This window comes from Lepus europaeus, chromosome X, assembly GCF_033115175.1.
Source record: "Lepus europaeus isolate LE1 chromosome X, mLepTim1.pri, whole genome shotgun sequence".
NCBI lineage: Eukaryota > Metazoa > Chordata > Mammalia > Lagomorpha > Leporidae > Lepus > Lepus europaeus.
In genome coordinates this window covers 49,590,611-49,608,879 of record NC_084850.1, presented here as the reverse complement: position 1 = coordinate 49,608,879, position 18,269 = coordinate 49,590,611, and the positions used below count along the sequence as shown (strand labels likewise).

General features: G+C 38.2%; 1 protein-coding gene across 1 annotated transcript in view; it reads right to left on the bottom strand.

The window, feature by feature from the left end:
- Positions 1-18,269, bottom strand: part of COL4A5 (collagen type IV alpha 5 chain) — a 236,696-nt gene that overhangs the window by 87,454 nt on the left and 130,973 nt on the right. Inside the window, exons 19-25 of the mRNA XM_062183543.1 lie at positions 16,918-17,050; positions 11,365-11,538; positions 10,952-11,035; positions 5,514-5,606; positions 4,090-4,160; positions 3,233-3,424; positions 2,288-2,456 (exon numbers count right to left, since the gene is read on the bottom strand). Coding sequence (XP_062039527.1) covers positions 2,288-2,456; positions 3,233-3,424; positions 4,090-4,160; positions 5,514-5,606; positions 10,952-11,035; positions 11,365-11,538; positions 16,918-17,050 — 916 coding nt within the window. The remainder of the gene's footprint in view (positions 1-2,287; positions 2,457-3,232; positions 3,425-4,089; positions 4,161-5,513; positions 5,607-10,951; positions 11,036-11,364; positions 11,539-16,917; positions 17,051-18,269) is intronic.

The window sequence follows — 18,269 nt, the reverse complement described above, 5'->3', positions numbered from 1 at the left end:
GAGGGTGAAAATGATGAGAAATGGTAGATAAAGACTTCTTGCAAAATACAAGTATATAGCTAACAAAGAAACTACTACATGGAACATATAAAGCACTTATCCTATTGCTCAAAAATACTAATGTTAAAATGGTTTTTTTTTTTTTTGACAGGTAGAGTGGATAGTGAGAGGCAGAGAGAAAGGTCTTCCTTTTTGCCATTGGTTCACCCTCCAATGGCCGCTGCGGCTGGCGCATCGTGCTGATCTGAAGCCAGGAGCCAGGCGCTTCTCCTGGTCTCCCATGCGGGTGCAGGGCCCAAGGACTTGGGCCATCCTCCACTGCCTTCCCGGGCCACAGCAGAGAGCTGGAATAGAAGAGGAGCAACCAGGACAGAATCTGGTGCCCCATCCGGGACTAGAACCCAGTGTGCCGGCGCCGCAAGGCTGAGGATTAGCCTGTTAAGCCACGGTGCTGGCCAACACTAATGTTAAATTCATACCCTAGTCTAGAGATCGGAAAACTTTTTCAGCAAAGAGCCAGAGAGTAAACACTTTAGGCTTTGTAAACTTTATGGTCTCTGTGGCAATCGCAACTCTGTTACTATAATACAAAAGTAACCAGAGACAATGGTGAATGGGCATGGATGTACTCAAATAAAACTTCAAAAATTATTATTTGAGAGTCAGAGAGACTCAGCCAGAGAGAGAGAGAACCCTCATCGGATGGCTCTCTCCCCAAGTGCCTGCAACAGCTCCAGTCATGGCTGAGGCTGAAGCTGGGAGCCAGGAACCCAATCCAAGTCTCTCTCGTGGGCAGTAGGAACCCAATTACTTGAGTTATAACCACTGCTTCCCAGGGTCGACATTACAGGAGGCTGGATTCAGGAGTGGAGCCAGGTATTGAACCCAAGTACTCCAATGTGAGACATGGGTTCCTTAACCAGCATCTTAACTATCTGGCCAATCTCTCACCCCCAAATAAAACTTTTATTTATAACAACAGGTGGTGGGCAAGTATGATGACCCTAAACTACAGCTTAGAAATTGTACTTATGAAATCTGTTCTCTTTATATTATTTTTTTAAAAAAAATAAAGAATAAACACTGTAAAAACAGAATAGATTCTAAAGCACAACTGAGATCATACTGAAAATCAAGTTCTAATAAATAACTTTAACAGAAAAAAAAATACAAGTAGTGGACTCTATTTGGTTCATGTATCAAAGCTTGCCAATCCCTGCCATAGAAAAGTGTAAACATATGAACACCAGGGTACATATATGAGAATATATACATAGAAGCATAATTCATAACAGGCCTAAAGCTGTAAGTAACTCAATTGTCTGTTAACAAAAAGAATAATTACATGTGATACACATATACACACATACATACACATATACACAGGAATACTATACAGCAGTGAAAATTAATGCACTATAGTTACACAGTTGACATCAAGATTACTTTAGGATTCCATTAATATGAAGTTCAAAATGAAGCAAAATTAAAGTACATTATTTAGCAATACATATATAGGTGATAATAGCAGGAAAAAGGAAGAAAATTATGCAAAAGGACTATCATTATATTTAGAGAGGATGAAGGGGACTGTGATGAGAAGAAGACAAGGAAAGGCGGGTCAGGGTTTCTAGGATGCTGGCAATGTTCTGTTTATTGATGTGTAAGGTAGTTACTTGTGTGTTTGCATTATAATTATTTGTTAACCTTGTATTATGTATTATGTGCTTAAAAAGGACAAAAATAAGGGGCCAGCACTGTGGCACAGCGGTTTAAAGCCCCGGCCTGAAGTGCAGGCATCCCATATGGGTGCCTGTTCTAGTCCCGGCTGCTCCTCTTCCAATATAGCTCCCTGCTAAAGCCTGGGAAAACAGTAGAAGATGACCCAAGCCCTTGGGCCCCTGCACCCGCATGGGAGATCCGGAAGAAGCTCCTGGCTCCTGGCTTTGGATTGGCACAGCTCTGGCCGTTGGGGCCATCTGAGGAATGAACCAGCAGATGGAAGAACTCTCTGTCTCTACCTCTCTCTGTAACTCTGTCTTTCAAATAAATAAAATAAATTTTAAAAAAAGAACAAAAATAACAATAATGAAGGCAGAAAAAATTTAAAGAGAATTGCTCCTTTAAACACATATGTTATATTCCCTTTCTCAGAGGCTCTGAAGAGCCCAAGTATCCAGAGAAATACATTCCTCATGAAACAAAGTCAAGAGTAACCAAATGATAATATATTTCTGCTTTTTAAGCAACATATTTAAGACAAAACAAACAACCATAGTAAACTTACCTGGTATTCCTGGCTGGCCTGGGTTTCCTGCCACACCTTGTATGCCTTTTTCACCTGTTGGGCCTGGAGGGCCAAAACCAGCAGGGCCCATGGGCCCAATATTTCCTGGTAGACCTGGCAAACCTGGGTTCCCAGGAGGACCTCTTTCACCCTTAAAAGCAAGTCCACCCTGTGAAGGGAAAAGTTTAGTACAGAAACACATAGATATAACTGGTATCTGTGGGTTGGTATTACTGAATACAACTATGGAAATGATATAGACATAAATCTTCTTAAAAGATGTTAGGAGATTGTATGTGCAATCACTCTATTTAGTCATTCATTCTCACAGTAAATATTTTTGAACTTCTATTACGTGTCAAGTGCCGGTAATACATTAGAGAATAAAAATAGATAAAAATCTCTGGTGTCCCAAATCTTGTGTTCTAGTCTAAGTCAGGAAGGCCAGCATCTAGCTAATTTATAAAATATCTCTTCCTAACTAAATATCCTGCACTGTGGACTATGTACAAAATGAGACTCTTAATTTATTTTCAATCTTTTGGCTCTGTAGCACATTTAACATGACCATGTTAAGATAAATCTCTAAGCTTAACATATAAAACAAGTTAGTTTTCTGGTTCTCAGGTCCAAATAAACTCAGACAAGGATATGCGGGATATGAGAGGGGCAATCTCACACTAACTCAAGCAATCTTAACCTCCTGCTCACTTATGCACAGCCAATAATACTCAACATAATAGGTTAAGAAGTTTATAGAACTGACATAAGCTACTAGTGAGGAAATCCTACATATTAACAACGTACCGTAACTACAGAAAAATCACATTTTTTACGCATAGGTTGAGTGTTCATCTCAGCTCCAAATCCACCCCTTGTACTAAATTAGGAAATATTTCTAAGTGACAATTTGATACAACAACCAAGACTATCAAATTCACTCACAGGCTCTCCTTTGGGGCCAGGAGGACCTGGTAACCCATCTTGTCCGGGGGTGCCAGGTAAACCAGGAAGCCCTGGAGCTCCAGGGGAACCCAACTCTCCTTTGTCACCCTTCATTCCTGGAAAAGTGAGGATGTCACCAGGTTCACCTTTAGATCCAGGAAAACCTGGAGCACCTGGAGCTCCTGGTATGCCCTAAAGGAAAGGCAGGGGGGAGGAGAAAGGAAGAAGAGAAAAAGAAAGTTGTTTTTTCTCTAATAATTTATTCTCTCCAGTTTCCCTCTTTAAGCCACCCAATAACATTTAGTGTACAAAGCACTGAATCAAGGGGCCAGCACTGTGGTGTATTAGGCTAAGCCTCTGCCTGCGGCGCTGGCATCCTATATGCACACTGGTTCATGTCCTTCCTGTTCCACTTCTGATCCAGCTTTCTGCTATGGCCTGAGTAAGCAGCAGAAGATGGCCTAAGTGCTTGGGCCCTGGCACGCACATAGGACACCTAGAAGAAGCTCCTGGCTCTTGGCTTTAGATTGGCCTGATTCTGGCTGTTGTGGCCATTTGGGAAGTGAACCAGTGGATAGAAGACCTTTCTGTCTGTCTTTCCCTCTGTCTGTAGTTCTACCTTTCAAATAAACAAATAAATAAAATATTTTTAAAAAATCATTGAATCAAGTGAGGCATGTGAGTCAGGAAGAGTCGAGGAATCAAATAAAAATCACAATTGAATAGAAAAACATATACAGAGAAAGATATGTATCTCTATCACCTATCAGTCTATCTCCCACCCTCTATAAGTGAACATCTAAACGCAAATACTTTTCTTCTGTTTCTTTTTATTCTCTAATATGTTGAAAACTTACTGGTAATCCTTTGGGTCCAGTTGCACCAGCATGTCCTTTATCACCCTTCTGTCCCGGGAAACCAGGAGATCCTAACACACACACAAAACAATGTGAGCATTGACCCGGAAACCCTGACAAGGTTCATACTGACACCAGCCAGTCAGAGGGGCAAGTTTTAAAACAAGAACACCATTCAATCCTACTTTTGTCACATTTTAATTTCCTTCCTATATGTTTTCAAGATGAGTAAATCATCCTTTATTTTAAATAAATGTAACAGTTTCTATTAAATTTAATATTGTATCTTGAGGTGTTTCCAACTCTGAATCAGCGTTTTTCAGAGCTTACAGTCATCAAATATGTAGAGGTTCCTAAAAGTACTGACAGGGGATAAGACTTCGTTTTTACTCTATATATGTTTATTCTGACTTGCATGATTTTCCTAGATCTTCACCAGTACTCCCTTTTGTGTTTCATCTCCTAAAATTTGGCTTATTAGAAAAGTATGGTGCACCAAGCTAAAAAAGTGTGTTCTCCAAATGGACCACTGTATGAGCTACATCATCATCATCAAGTTGTTACTACATGGAAATGTTACTTGTTGGGCCCCCCAGTCTGTATCAACTTAATTAGAAACTTTGAGGGTGAGGCCCAGCAATCTCGATTTTAATAAGCACTCCATGTGGCTGAGATGCTCTCTCAAGTTTGAGAAGCACCAGACTAGACTAGAGGTATGAGGCTAGATTATTATCACCTAGAGGCAGCGATCAGACTTGCTGAAAGTGTTTCCAAGGCCAAATAAATTGCTGTTCATAAAAAAAAAAAAAACCCACACTAAATAGAAAGGTAGCAGATATGGTATCTATTCTCAGCCCTGACTCAAACATCAAGTATGACTTAAAAAAAATATAATATTGGGATATCCCCAAAGGCAGCTGAGTAAAGCAGTTTTCAGTCTGATCAATATCAAATATTGTTTTAATTGGAAATAGGGAGGAAGGAGTTTTATATAGAGAGAACATTGACAGTTGGTTGTGAAACTTGAACGGAAGTGCGGTTCCTCAATGACAATAAGTGATACCTCCCGCAATGATTAGAAACTGTCACTGGAAACTACATCCAGGCCATAGTCACTTTGAACTGTCTTCCAGTTTTCCAGAAAAAAGAAGTTTCACTCTATTAGCTACCTCCCTAAATGGAAAATAGGGAGGATAAATTTTCCTGGAATATTATCAAAATACTTCAATAGAAAATATTGGTAGCTTCAGGTATTAGAAACAAGAGCATATTTTATCCTGTAGAAGATAGAGGCATTTCATATTTCATTACTTATAGATATAAGTGACTAGCTATAAAATGAAAAAATGGTGACAAAGTCATGAGCTCACTAAAATCTAGCCGAGAAATACTTTTAAAGATTGACCTGAAATATAATGTTTTACCTGGAGGACCTGGGAGACCTGGTAAACCAGGTTGACCTGGAGGCCCTGAAATACCAGTTCCAATACAGTTGAAGCAGGTATCTCCTTTTTCACCTATTTGAAATTACAATAAAAATGTTACTGGAAGGATTATACACAAGTTCTTTAGATATCTTTTAAGTTAGTGCAAAAAGATAGCATTCCCACCTAACAGAGCAGTTAGAGAAGCCTATATTTAGAATCAATTCATTTGACAAATATTTATAGAGTGCATACTGTTCCAAAATCTGTTCCAGGTGTTTGTGATACATTGTTAAACAAAATACAAAAAAAAATGTACCTTCTTAGAGCTCACATTCTACCAGTGGAAAGGAATAATAAACAATGAAGGCAATACATTATTAAATTATACATGAGCTATTTTAATATAATATTTGAAATACTATTTTATATATTAAGAGATGTTATGTTTAGGGCCGGCACCGTGGCTCAACAGGCTAATCCTCCGCCTAGCGGCGCCGGCACACCAGGTTCTAGTCCCGGTCGGGACGCCGGATTCTGTCCCGGTTGCCCCTCTTCCAGTACAGCTCTCTGCTTTGGCCCGGGAGGGCAGTGGAGGATGGCCCAAGTGCTTGGGCCCTGCACCCCATGGGGAGACCAGGAGAAGCACCTGGCTCCTGCCTTCGGATCAGCGCGGTGCGCCAGCCGCAGCGCGCCGGCCGCGGCGGCCATTGGAGGGTGAACCAACGGCAAAAGGAAGACCTTTCTCTCTGTCTCTCTCTCTCACTGTCCACTCTGCCTGTCTAAATAAATAAAAATTTTAAAAAAAGAGATGTTATGTTTATAGTAAAAACAGAGCTGATATGTCAGTGATGGGAGACAGATTGCAAATTTCTGTAGGGTTGTCAGGAAAGATCTCCTTGAGAAGATGATACGTGGTGGAAAAATCTTCAAGGACATAGGACATGTACAAGGATCAGCAAGAGATCAGGTTACAGGACTAGAGTGAAGAAGAACAAATAGGTCAGAGTTAGCAATGTATAAGAAGTGAGATATCACGAAGCATCATATAAGCTGCAATAAACACTATGGCTGTTAATGTGAGTGAAATGAAAAACTAGTAGCATAATTTAATTAGAAAAGCAATTTGATATAACTTAAGCTTTAAAAAAGATGTCTCTGGCTTCTATATTAAGGACACTATGAAGAAAAGTATGGAAACCAGGTAACCACTTCAATATCTACCTCTGTAGTGATCTAGGCAGAGATGATGGTAGCTCATGCCATAGTAACAGCTATGAGTATAGTCAGACCAGTCCGACCTGTTAGATTCTGCACATATGTGAAAGCAGTCAAGGGAATGTACTCATGCATCATAAATGGGACACAAAAGAAAGGAACCAACAATGCTCCCAGGTTCTTAACCCATGCAATTAAAAGGCAGGCACAGTAGCCTGTTTTTTTAAGTAAGAAGATGTGAGTGGAACAATTATGGGGGGGGGGGGGATGGGCAGCAATTAGGAATTCAACTTGATTAGGACGTCAGTAAGCAGTCTGATGTACAAATCTAGCAGAAAGATGTTTCTGAACAAGAGACACAAATTTGGAATTTACTGGCAAGTAGATTGTACTAAAAGTCATGAGACTAGATGAGTGAGGATAGATAGAAAAGAGGAGAAAAATAAGGACTGAATTCCAGGGCATTTCAAAATTAAAAGTTGGACATATCATTCTAAGATGCACATATGAAATATAAAAAAACTTAGAATATTCAAGAATTACTATAAGCCATAGAAATTATGATGGTTTGGTGTTGGTGCAGGGAGAGACAAAGGAACCGAGAAGAGAGGTCAGACAAAGGCTCATACATATATGATTCTATAATTTACTACAAAACTGCTAATGAATTCAGTGAGGAATTGATGATCTTTTGTATTATAGCACTGAGTCAATCAGACATGCATATTGGAAAAAATGAACTTTGATCCCTACTTCAACTTTACTTAAAAGTTACACAAAATTACACAAAGATGGATCAAATCTTTTTAGATTTGATCTAAAAAAATAAAATATCTAGAAGAAAACATGAAGGAATATGATCAAGTCTTTGGGATAAACAAAGATTTTTAAAACAGGGAATAAATAGTACCAATCATAAAACAGGGCATTAAGAAATTTTATTTCATTTAATTAACAATTTCTGTTTGACAAAAAATGGAAATAGGGGCTGGCGCTGCGGTGCAGCAAGTAAAGCCGCTGCCTGCAGTGCCGGCATCCCATGTGGGAGCAGGTTGAGTCCTGGCTGCTCCACTTCCGATACAACTCTCTGCTATGGCCTGGAAAGCAGTGGAAGATGGCCCAAGTGCTTGGACCCCAGCAGCCACATGAGAGACCTGGAAGAAGCTCCTGGCTCCTGGCTTCGGATCGACACAGCTCCAGCCACTTTGGTCACTTGGGTAGTGAACCAGCAGATGGAAGACCCCCCCCTCTCTTTCTGCCTCTCCCTCTCTTTCTGTATAACTCTAACTTTAAATAAATAAATCTTTCAAAAAAAATAGAAATAAAAAACAAGTTAGAATGAAGGAAGATACATGTAATAAATACATCTAGCAATTGGAAGATGAGCAGCTGGGTCTTGAACTGGCGCCCATATGGGATGCCGGCGCTTCAGGCCAGGGCTTTAACCCACTGCACCATAGCGCCAGCCCCTTAAGTCACTTTGTAAAAGGGCGTGGTGATATCTAGGAAAAAAATCTACATCTACCCTATATCTCAGCAACTCCATTCCCAGAATAGCCTCAACAGAATTAAGGGCTATGTCCTACAAAACACGTGTACAAGAGTATGCATGACAGCTTTATTTATAACAGTCCAAGAACAAATTTCCAACAATAGAATGGATATTGAGGTAAATCCGTACAATGGAATACTGAAGGGCAGTGAAAAACTACTACTACAAACCAAAATGGGGACGTGTCTCACAAATACAATATTTAGCCAAAGAAATCAGGTACAAAAGAGTTCATATGGTATGATTTCATTTACAAAAGGTCAGGGTTCAAAATTAGGCAAACTAATGTATGAGAAAGCATAAAATCATAGTTACTTTTAGGGATGCTGACTAGGGGGCACAGGAGTCTTCAAAGGTCCTGGATGGTACTTTTTTTTAGATGGAAGACATGTGGAATCAATACACATACACACATATACATACATGCATGTAGCAACCAGGGAATTATGAAGAAAACAGAAACCATGTACAAAAGCCAAATGAAGAATGCTTAAATAGGGGTCTGCACTATGGCATACTGGGTTAAGCCTTTGCCTGCAGTGCTGGCAACCCACATGGGCACCGGTTTGAGTCCTGGCGGCACCACTTCTGATCCAACTCCCTACTAATACTCCTGGGGAAAGCAGCGGAAGATGGCCCAAGCACTTGGAGCCCTGTACCCACATGGGAGACCCAGAAGAAGTTCCTGGCTCCTGGCTTCGGATTGGCCCAGCTTCGGCCATTGTGGCCATTTGGGGAGTGAACCAGTGAATGGAAGATCTCTGTCTCTCCCTCTCTCTGTAACTCTATGTCTTAAATAAATACATAATTTTTAAAAAAATGGATGCTTAAAGAAAGGGCAGGTTGAAAAAAAATGACTGAGATGCCATTTCAATTAGTAGGTTATAGGTTAGCAATGAATTTGACCAGCATCTGCAGAGTACTAGCAGCAAACAGGAAATCCTGAATGGACTATGTTTAAGGAAAAATGGGAGTATATACAGATATCAAGTAGAAAATTCTTGAGGAGTTTTGCTACAAATGGGAGAAGAATAGAGTGGTAAATGACAGGGGAAGTGGGAGTGTTATGTTATTTTCTTACAAGGGTGAAAAAAACCATATTTGTAAGAGGGGTCTTCAGAAAGTTTACTAAAAACTGGGAATGGATTCCAAAATGTTTCTGCACTAAAAAAACTTATCTTTTAATTCCATTTTTCTACAAAAATTTTAAATTACCCACATATGATGCTGAAAATGATCCCACAGAAAGGGAAGAATTGATATTGTGAGAGAGGCAAGAATTTCTAGAGAACAAAATCCTCCAGGAAACAAGATTGAATGGAATCTATGACACAAATAGAAGAATTGGATTTAGATAGGGAGACAACCAGGGATAAACAAGAAGGCTGAACATGGGCACAGATGCAAGCAGATGTGTAAACATGGTGGCAATCTGTGATCCTTCTATTATTATTACTTTAGTTGCTCAGTAAAGGTAGGAGCCAGGTATGAATCTTAAAATGAGACATGGAAAGGAGGTAGTTAAAAGTGTGAACAGAGAAGAGAATATGCAGACTCATAAGAGATGGAAATTTGGCACTTGTAGGGCTATGCTTTGTTCCAATGAATACAACGAAATGAGAGAAGGGCAAATAATGTAGGAACATATGAATGGGATTACAATGACTGATCACAGAATATAATCAAGATTAAAAGGAAAAATAGGACACTAAAAAGTTGAGGGATAGTCAAAGTTGGTAAGTCTTAGTTGTGTTAGAAGAAATGTTAGACACTCTGACCTCAGAATCAGCCCTTAAAGTTTCCTGGTCTGGCTGAAAAGCCCATAAGAGTATTTCAGGCATGGAAAGCCAAGACACTGTGGCAAAAAATGTTCTACATGCAGGATCTCTGTAGGTTAGACCCAGCAGAAAGAAGTGGCCATCAAGAAGGATGTACTTTTCTCTAAAGGGAGGAGAGAACTTCCACTTTGCTTATGGTCTTGTCCAAATACTGATGGAGCTTGTGGGTTCAAAAGGCTTCCATAGCCTAGGCAGCTCATGTCAAGAACCTAGGGTGAGCCCTGACATCATACATAAAAGTGTTAATTGTTAAATTAACAACAGGAGTCACTGTGCACTAACTTCCCATGCAGGACCTCTGTCAATGAGTTGTATTATGAGAGTTAACTGTGATATTTGTTCTCAAACAGTTTTTTTGTGTGTGTGTGCGGGAATGTTTGTACAAATTGTTGAAATCTTTATTCAGTATAGTGTTGGTTTTCTGTGTACAAAGTTAATTGAAAATGAATCTTAATGGAAAATGGGATTGGAAAGGGAGAGGGAGGAGGAGGAGGGGTGGGAATGTGGGTGGGAGGGCAAGTATTGTGGGAAGAATCACTATATTCCTAAAGTTGTACTTATGAAGTTTGTATTTCTTAAGAATAAATAAATTAATTAAAAAAGAAGAAATGTTAGAATCACGTTATAAAAGAGGCAGCAAGTGAAAAGATAGGAGAGTGATTACAAAAATGGGATCTGTGACATCAAGATTTTGGAAGTGTTTACTGTTGGTAATGAGACAATCTTGGGGTATGACCAGGGGAGTGGGTAGCTGAAGTAGGATGGGGGATATAGGAGAGTTGGCAGTTGATTTGAAATAATAAAGGACTGAATATGTTTAAGGATCCAACCTTTCACTCCTTGTTCTCCTTGGAGTCCTTTATCACCTGGTGATCCCGGAGGGCCTGGAGGACCTGCTTCACATATCTCATCACCTGGGATAAAATACAGATAAGATAACAAATTAATTCTTGTGAAATATCTAGAAGACTAAGCAAAAAGGAAGCCTGACAGGATGGGGAAAAGGATCTATTTCAGTTACTTCTCTGCAGAAATAAAACTATCTACAAGCAAAAATATACACATTATTGATAATAAACACTATTCAATGAACAAATTCAAACATAAAAGAATCACCAAAACCTAAAAGTAGAGGCAGAAGAATTTCTTAGCTATCAGAAAGAACGATGCCAATCTTCAGCTAGATTAATTTATACATTAAATGTACAAAACAACAGAACCTAATAAGAAAAATACAGCTTACTAGGAGGTATGTGAGGGCCAGGAGGGCCAGGAGGCCCTGGAAGGCCAGGAGGCCCAGGCTGTCCATCAAGCCCAGGAGATCCAGGAATGGAAATTCCAGGTGGACCTTCATCACCTTTCTGGCCCCTTTCTCCAGGAAATCCAGGGGGTCCGGGAGGACCCACAAGTGCAGTTCCTAAGATAAGAAAAAACATCCATTAAAATGATCAGAACTACATTTTAGAGATAACTTTGGCTCTCAATGAAATATTAAATAATGATAAGATCTTTTATTAACTTATAATGTTGTTCCATAAGACAGGTTTTCATTACTGCAAAAATATATCTGAGACAAACTAGTTATGAAAGAAACAGAGCTGCATTTAGTCAACGGTGTTTGGAAGTTCAAGGCCAAGATCATGCTGTCCTATTGGTTGGGCATCTGGTGAGTGTAAGCAGAGGAAGGATCACACAGGAAGCCAGGAAGTAAACAGAATGCCGGAGTCTTACTCAGGCTTGTATAAACACCCTCTTTCTATTCACCCTAATTGAATTAAGCTTCCACCCCCATAGTAACCACTAATTCACGACTTTGGAGCTTAAATGTCTACATAAGTTTGCCTGCTGAATCATGTTCAAACCATAGTAATGGATAATATTCTAATATTTTTCTATGATATTCAGTATGTGGGAAAAGGATGAGAACTTTCAAATAATATTAACAGTTTGAGTGAAAGCAACAGAAATTTAGCTTTAATAATTTTGGAAATTACTAATAATGTTCTAGCTACCCTTGACACTATGATCTTCATCTCAGAAATACCAAAACTCAGCACAAGAAAAAGAGGCATTTCAAAATTTCCATATAAGCATGGCTGTATTACCAGATATTCTTCTGTTTCATTGCTTAATCCATATTATTAACTTTTTTTTTTGGTTAATAGAAATTTATAAGGCTTTCAAAAACTGGTAAGGAAATAAACCCATTTTAGCTCTTTTTAAAAATCTTCATGGGACCAGCACTGTGGTATGGCAGGTAAAGCTGTTGCCTGCAGTGCCAGCATCCCATATGGGTGCCCGTTCAAATCCTGGCTGCTCCATTTCCCATGGAGTTCTCCTGCTGTGGCCTGGGAAAGCAGTAGAAGATGGCCCAAGTCCTTGGGCCCCTGCATCCGCATGGGAGACCCGGAAGAAGCTCCTGCTCCTGGCTTTGGATCAGCGCAGCTCTGGCCATGTGGCCATTTGGGGAGTGAACCAGCAGAAAGAAGACTTCTCTCTCTGCCTCTGGCTCCCTGTAACTCTGCTTTTTGAATAAATAAGTCATTAAAAAAATCACTAAAAAAAAATCCTCACTACACTTACAAATGATTTATAATATTGATTTATCACACTGAGTAATAATTAAGCATATCCCCTCATGTACTTAATAATTTCATATTGTTTAATAATATTTTAAAAATTCTGCAAAGAGGAGTTACATGTCTTTTGATGACTTTATTTTTGGGTTTGCATGTTTCGTTACTATTGTGGATATATCTGTATTTATTGAACTTGTTCTCTTTTACTTTGTTAATAAATTATAACAATGTTGAACTATCTTTATAATCTCAGAAAAATTTACTTGGTCATAATTGTACTCTTTAATATATTTCTGAACTGATTTGATAATCTTTCTAAAAATTATTTATTTAGTTAGTTGAGAAGCAGAGATACACACAGAGAGAGCTCTCATCTTTTGATTCACTCCCCAAATGAACTTTTTAAATTTATATAAAGGGAACAGTTTTCATATATTTCACATATAGAGGTTTTTTAAAACTTTTTTATTATTTATTTGAAAGTCAGAATTACAGAGAAATGGAGAGGCAGAGAGAGAGAGAGAGAGAGAGAGACAGAGGTTGGTCTTCCATCCGCTTGTTCACTCCCCAATTGGCTGCAATGGCTAGAGCTGCGCTGATCCGAAGCCAAGAGCCAGGAGCTTCCTCTGGGTCTCCCACAGGAGTGCAGGGGCCCAAGGACTTGGGCCATCTTCCACTGCTTTCCCAGGGCAAAGCAGAGAGCTGGATTGGAAGTGGAGCAGCCAGGAATTGAACTGGTGCCCACATGGGATGCCGGCACTTCAGGCGGCAGCTTTACCCGCTGTGCCACAGAACCGGCCCCTCACGTATATAGTTTTAAGAGCATAATGAGACTTCCCACCTTACCCTCAATCCCTCCTTCTCTTAACCTTCCTCCTCCTTTTTTCATTTTTCTTTTAATTTTTACAATGATATACCTTTAATTTATTTATAATCACAAGTTTAACTTTACACTAAATAAAGAATTCAACAAATTGAAAGACCACTGTTCCTCAAGAGTATTGATAAAAGCTATAGACAATAATCAAATATTAAAAATGTCATTTTTGCTCATATACTTTTTTAAACTCTGTATATTAGTTACCATAAATCAAGGAAAACATATTTGTCTTTTTGGGACTGGCTTATTACACTAAGCATAATGGTCTCCAGTTGCATCCACTTTATTGCAAAATACAAGATTTCATTCTTTTTTTATGGCTGAGTAGTATTCCATCCTGTATACATACCACAATTTATTTATCCAGTCATCTGGATTGATTCCATATCTTAGCTATTGTGAGTTAAGCTGCAATAAACAGGAGGGTATAGATAACTCTTTTATATGCTGATTTCATTTCCTTTGGGTAAATTCCCAGGAGTAACTGGTATCGTAACCACTAGGTTAAATGCCTACCCTGATTTCATAATATTTTATTTGGGTTTATTTCTCCTATGTTCATCAGTGTAATTGAAGTAGTTATTTCTGATGTTATCCCCTTTGTGGTTTGATATCAGAAGAATTAAGTTTAATTTCCCTGTTTTAGAATGCGCCAAAATAGGGCCGGCGTCGCGGCTCAATAGGCTAATCCTCCACCTAGCGGCGCCGGCACACCGGGTTCTAGTCCCGGTCGGGGCACCAGATTCTGTCCCGGTTGCCCCTCTTCCAGGTCAGCTCTCTGCTATGGCCCGGGAGTGCAGTGGAGGATGGCCCAAGTGCTTGGGCCCTGCACCCCATGGGAGACCAGGAGAAGCACCTGGCTCCTGCCATTGGATCAGCACGGTGCGCCAGCTGCAGCGCGCCGGCCGCGGCGGCCATTGGAGGGTGAACCAACGGCAGAAGGAAGACCTTTCTCTCTGTCTCTCTCTCACTGTCCACTCTGCCTGTCAAAAAAAAAAAAAAAAAAAAAAGAATGCGCCAAAATAGATTAAAATGTGGAAATTATCTCTTTAAATTTTTTTTCATTCCGTTTCATTATTTGTTTGAAAAGCAGAGGGATATAAAGAGAGCTCCCATGAGACACAGAGATAGATCTTTCATACACTGGTCCACTCCCCAAATGTATGCAACAGCCAGTGCTGGGCCAGCTGAAGTCAGCAGCCCAGAACCCCACCTGGGTCTCCCTTAGGGGTGGCAGGGACCCAACCACCAGAGCCATCTCCTGTTGCCTCCCAAGGTGCATATTATCAGGAAGTTGGCATTGGAAGTAGAGCCAGGCACTCTCATATAGGATGTAGGCACCCCTAAAAGTATCTTAACTACTATGCCAAATACCCACAGCAGGAATTATCTATTCTTTGACAACCTGGTAGAATTTATCTATAAAATTACAAAACCACGCATAAAGCCAATGCTTTTTCATGGAAATCTTCAACATTTTACAATGTTCTACTTAGGTTTTCTACTTTCTAAAGACAATTTTAGTAATTTGTTTTCTCCTTCATGCATCGTTTATTTCATCTAGAACTTTGAATATAATTTTGCAGTTTGATAGCTTTTGTTATTTGAATTTCTAGCAATAATATTCTTCTTTTTAACCAATTTGTTTGTGATGTCTTTTATCTTGATTGTACTTGCCAAGCTTCATTAACTTTAAACTCTTCTCAAAGTATCATCTTTTATTTTCCCCATTCAACTACAAATGTTTTTATATCTAAGTTTTTTTTTAATTTTTATCAACTTTTCACTTATACTATGTGCTTATTTCGTGTGTGTGTGTGTGTATCTTTTAAACTTAGCCCATTTACTTTTAGTATTTTTGATTTTGTGATAAAAATACTGTATTGGCTATATTCAGTGAGTTTTTATATGTGATGATTTCATTGTTGTTTAGTGTTCTGTAGTTTGCCATTTCAGCTTCTGCTACCTATTTATCTCTAGGGATATTTATAATTGTGTATCATGTTTATGCTTTTAGATGTTATTTTGTCACTTTACTTCATTGTGATCACACAGCATGGCCTGAATACAATTTTTGTTTCCTGTCCTAGTAAATTTCTATAAACAAACCTTGTCTGTTTAAAATAATGTATATATATGGATTTCAATTTCTTTTGCACTAAAACATTTTTAATTACATTTTCCATAAACTTTTAAAATACTCTTGTATATTCTTTGCTGCAAAGTTTTTTTTTCCCATATATATATACACACACATATATACATACATATATATCTGTTGATGTTGCTCAAACCATTTGTATGTTTGGTTTTTATAATTCATAATTCTATTTTGATTACAAATGTGTATTTTCTACCTCATCAATTTCAACTAGATAAACAGAACAAAAACACATGCTCATTTTCTTCTATTGAGAGTGGGAGAGAGGGAAAGGATCTGTAGAGTTGGAACAGAGTTAAAACATTCAGTAAATGTCAGTGAAAAGATTTGTGTGGAATCTCCAGCTAGGTGACCATGTGTCAATGCTTTTGTGACATATTCTTATTTTTTCACCCATTGGATATGTTCGGGATTTGCCAATTTAGTCCTTGTAGCTTATATATATATTTTCACTTTATATATTCAAAGCTATTTTAGGTGCATATTAGCACATTATCCACATTTTTAATGGAAAGGAGCCATAATTTATTGCATATATAATATACAATATAATTTATTGCATAAATGTGTGTGCCAGGTACTATATCTGATGCTTTTGCAAATTTTACAAAAATCCTTAGTATCAATCCATTAAAGAGAACATTTAAATAAACATTATAGATAAGAGTAGTGCTCAATTTGTGGTCAGATCATAAATACTCCACTATACTGTGTGTCTTCAAAGAGAATAATATAGAACTTAGCCTTGAGACCCAAAAAGTAAAATTGCCATGAGGATTTTTAGTTATATGTTTCTGGAATTCTAAGTAGATAGTAGTGCTTACCATTTTTATATAGGAAATCTTGCAAAACTGGACATTAGCAGAGCAACATACCCTTTACTAATAGCATAAAAAAGTGTGATCATTCTTCCATTGTATCATAGAAATGTTTGGTGTAATTTCTTAATAATGAAAGGTAGAAAATGATTCTTAGGATAAAAAGGCACTATTCAAGTAGAATTTAAAACACATATAAGTAAGGAATTGGTGATAATGGCTATAAGAGTTGGGAAGTATTTCTCAATCTTAAATGACCTGTGCCTTCTACCACCACACCCTGGAGCTAATAGATACACAGATACACAGATAAGTAAGGATGCTATAAGCACAAGGACATAAGTAAACTCTCTTTTACCTGGAGGTCCAGGAAGGCCTGGTAGACCCTGTATTCCAGGAAATCCTCGCTCTCCTTTTTCACCAGGCAAGCCAGGTAATCCAATGTTTCCTTTTTCTCCCACAATTACACCTGTCCCAGGTCTAGGAATTACCTTATTTATGAAAGGAAAATATAAAGGAATTCAAAGAGGAAAAGGCTTGTTCTCCTAAAAACATTCTAGCAGTAACATGATTATAATGATATCCATTTCACAAAGTGCTCAGATGTAAAACCAGCAATATTGCTACATAGATTATGAGTACCAGTCCTTAGTACTCGCATCCTCCAATTGTTTAGAGAATCACTAACAATATTGCTATCCTCCCAATCCCCAGATTTACAAAGCTGGAAGTATTTTTGATCTTTCTTCTGCAATAATTCACATTCAATTCACTCCAGTAACCTAAGTCTTAAAATTCTTTATTGAAAACATCACTCCAATTTGTCCCTTCATTCCTCTTGCCACAGCTACTATCCTAATAGTACTCTCAGGAGCACCACTGAGTTTGTCCCTTTGAATTAGAATGTATCATTAGGATACAATTCCTCAAAAACCAAGTTTTCTGTGTTAATTATCATGTTTAAAGACAAATTCACTCACTTCTTCTTATTATATGTAATACAATTTTTAATCCTGGACTCTGGAAAGTCACTTCTCATTTCAATACCTCTCCCACTTTTTCATCTATTACTTCTAGGAATGAATTTTTATGAGAGAACTACTGATTATAACCACTTCATATAACTTGCACATTTGTCTGTAACTTTGCATATACCATATGAAACATCTGAAATGGCTTCCCCCAATTTTCTGTTTATCAAGTCACAAGTATTTTTTTCCTTTTAAAAAGAAAATTTAAAAAAAAAGGAAAACTCATTTCTTCCAGGACATTTTTACTGATTAAATCTAAACTGATCATTGTCTTTTGTTCTGTCTTCACTGAATACATTACTTAGTTTTTCTTGAAGAACTTCTTACCAAATAAATCAAATATTTAAAATTTACTTCATATGCCTTATTGCGTGTGTGTGCGTGCATGCGTGTGTGTGTGAGAGAGAGAGAGAGAAAGAGAGAGAGACTTACACAAAAGGAGGCCAAAAATTTTGTGGGACCTATAATTGTGATAGTGGTTGAAAAGGGAAAGTGAGTTATGGATAAGACTGCAATCTCATAACATCCACTCCTTCTGATACTCATCAAAATTTTATCATCTCATTGTATAAAGAAATTATTTCTTAGAGAACTGAAACTTTGATGTTAAAATGAAAGTGAATAAAAATTGTCTAAGATATTCTCTAAGTGTATCCTCATTAGATATAGTGCATTCTTA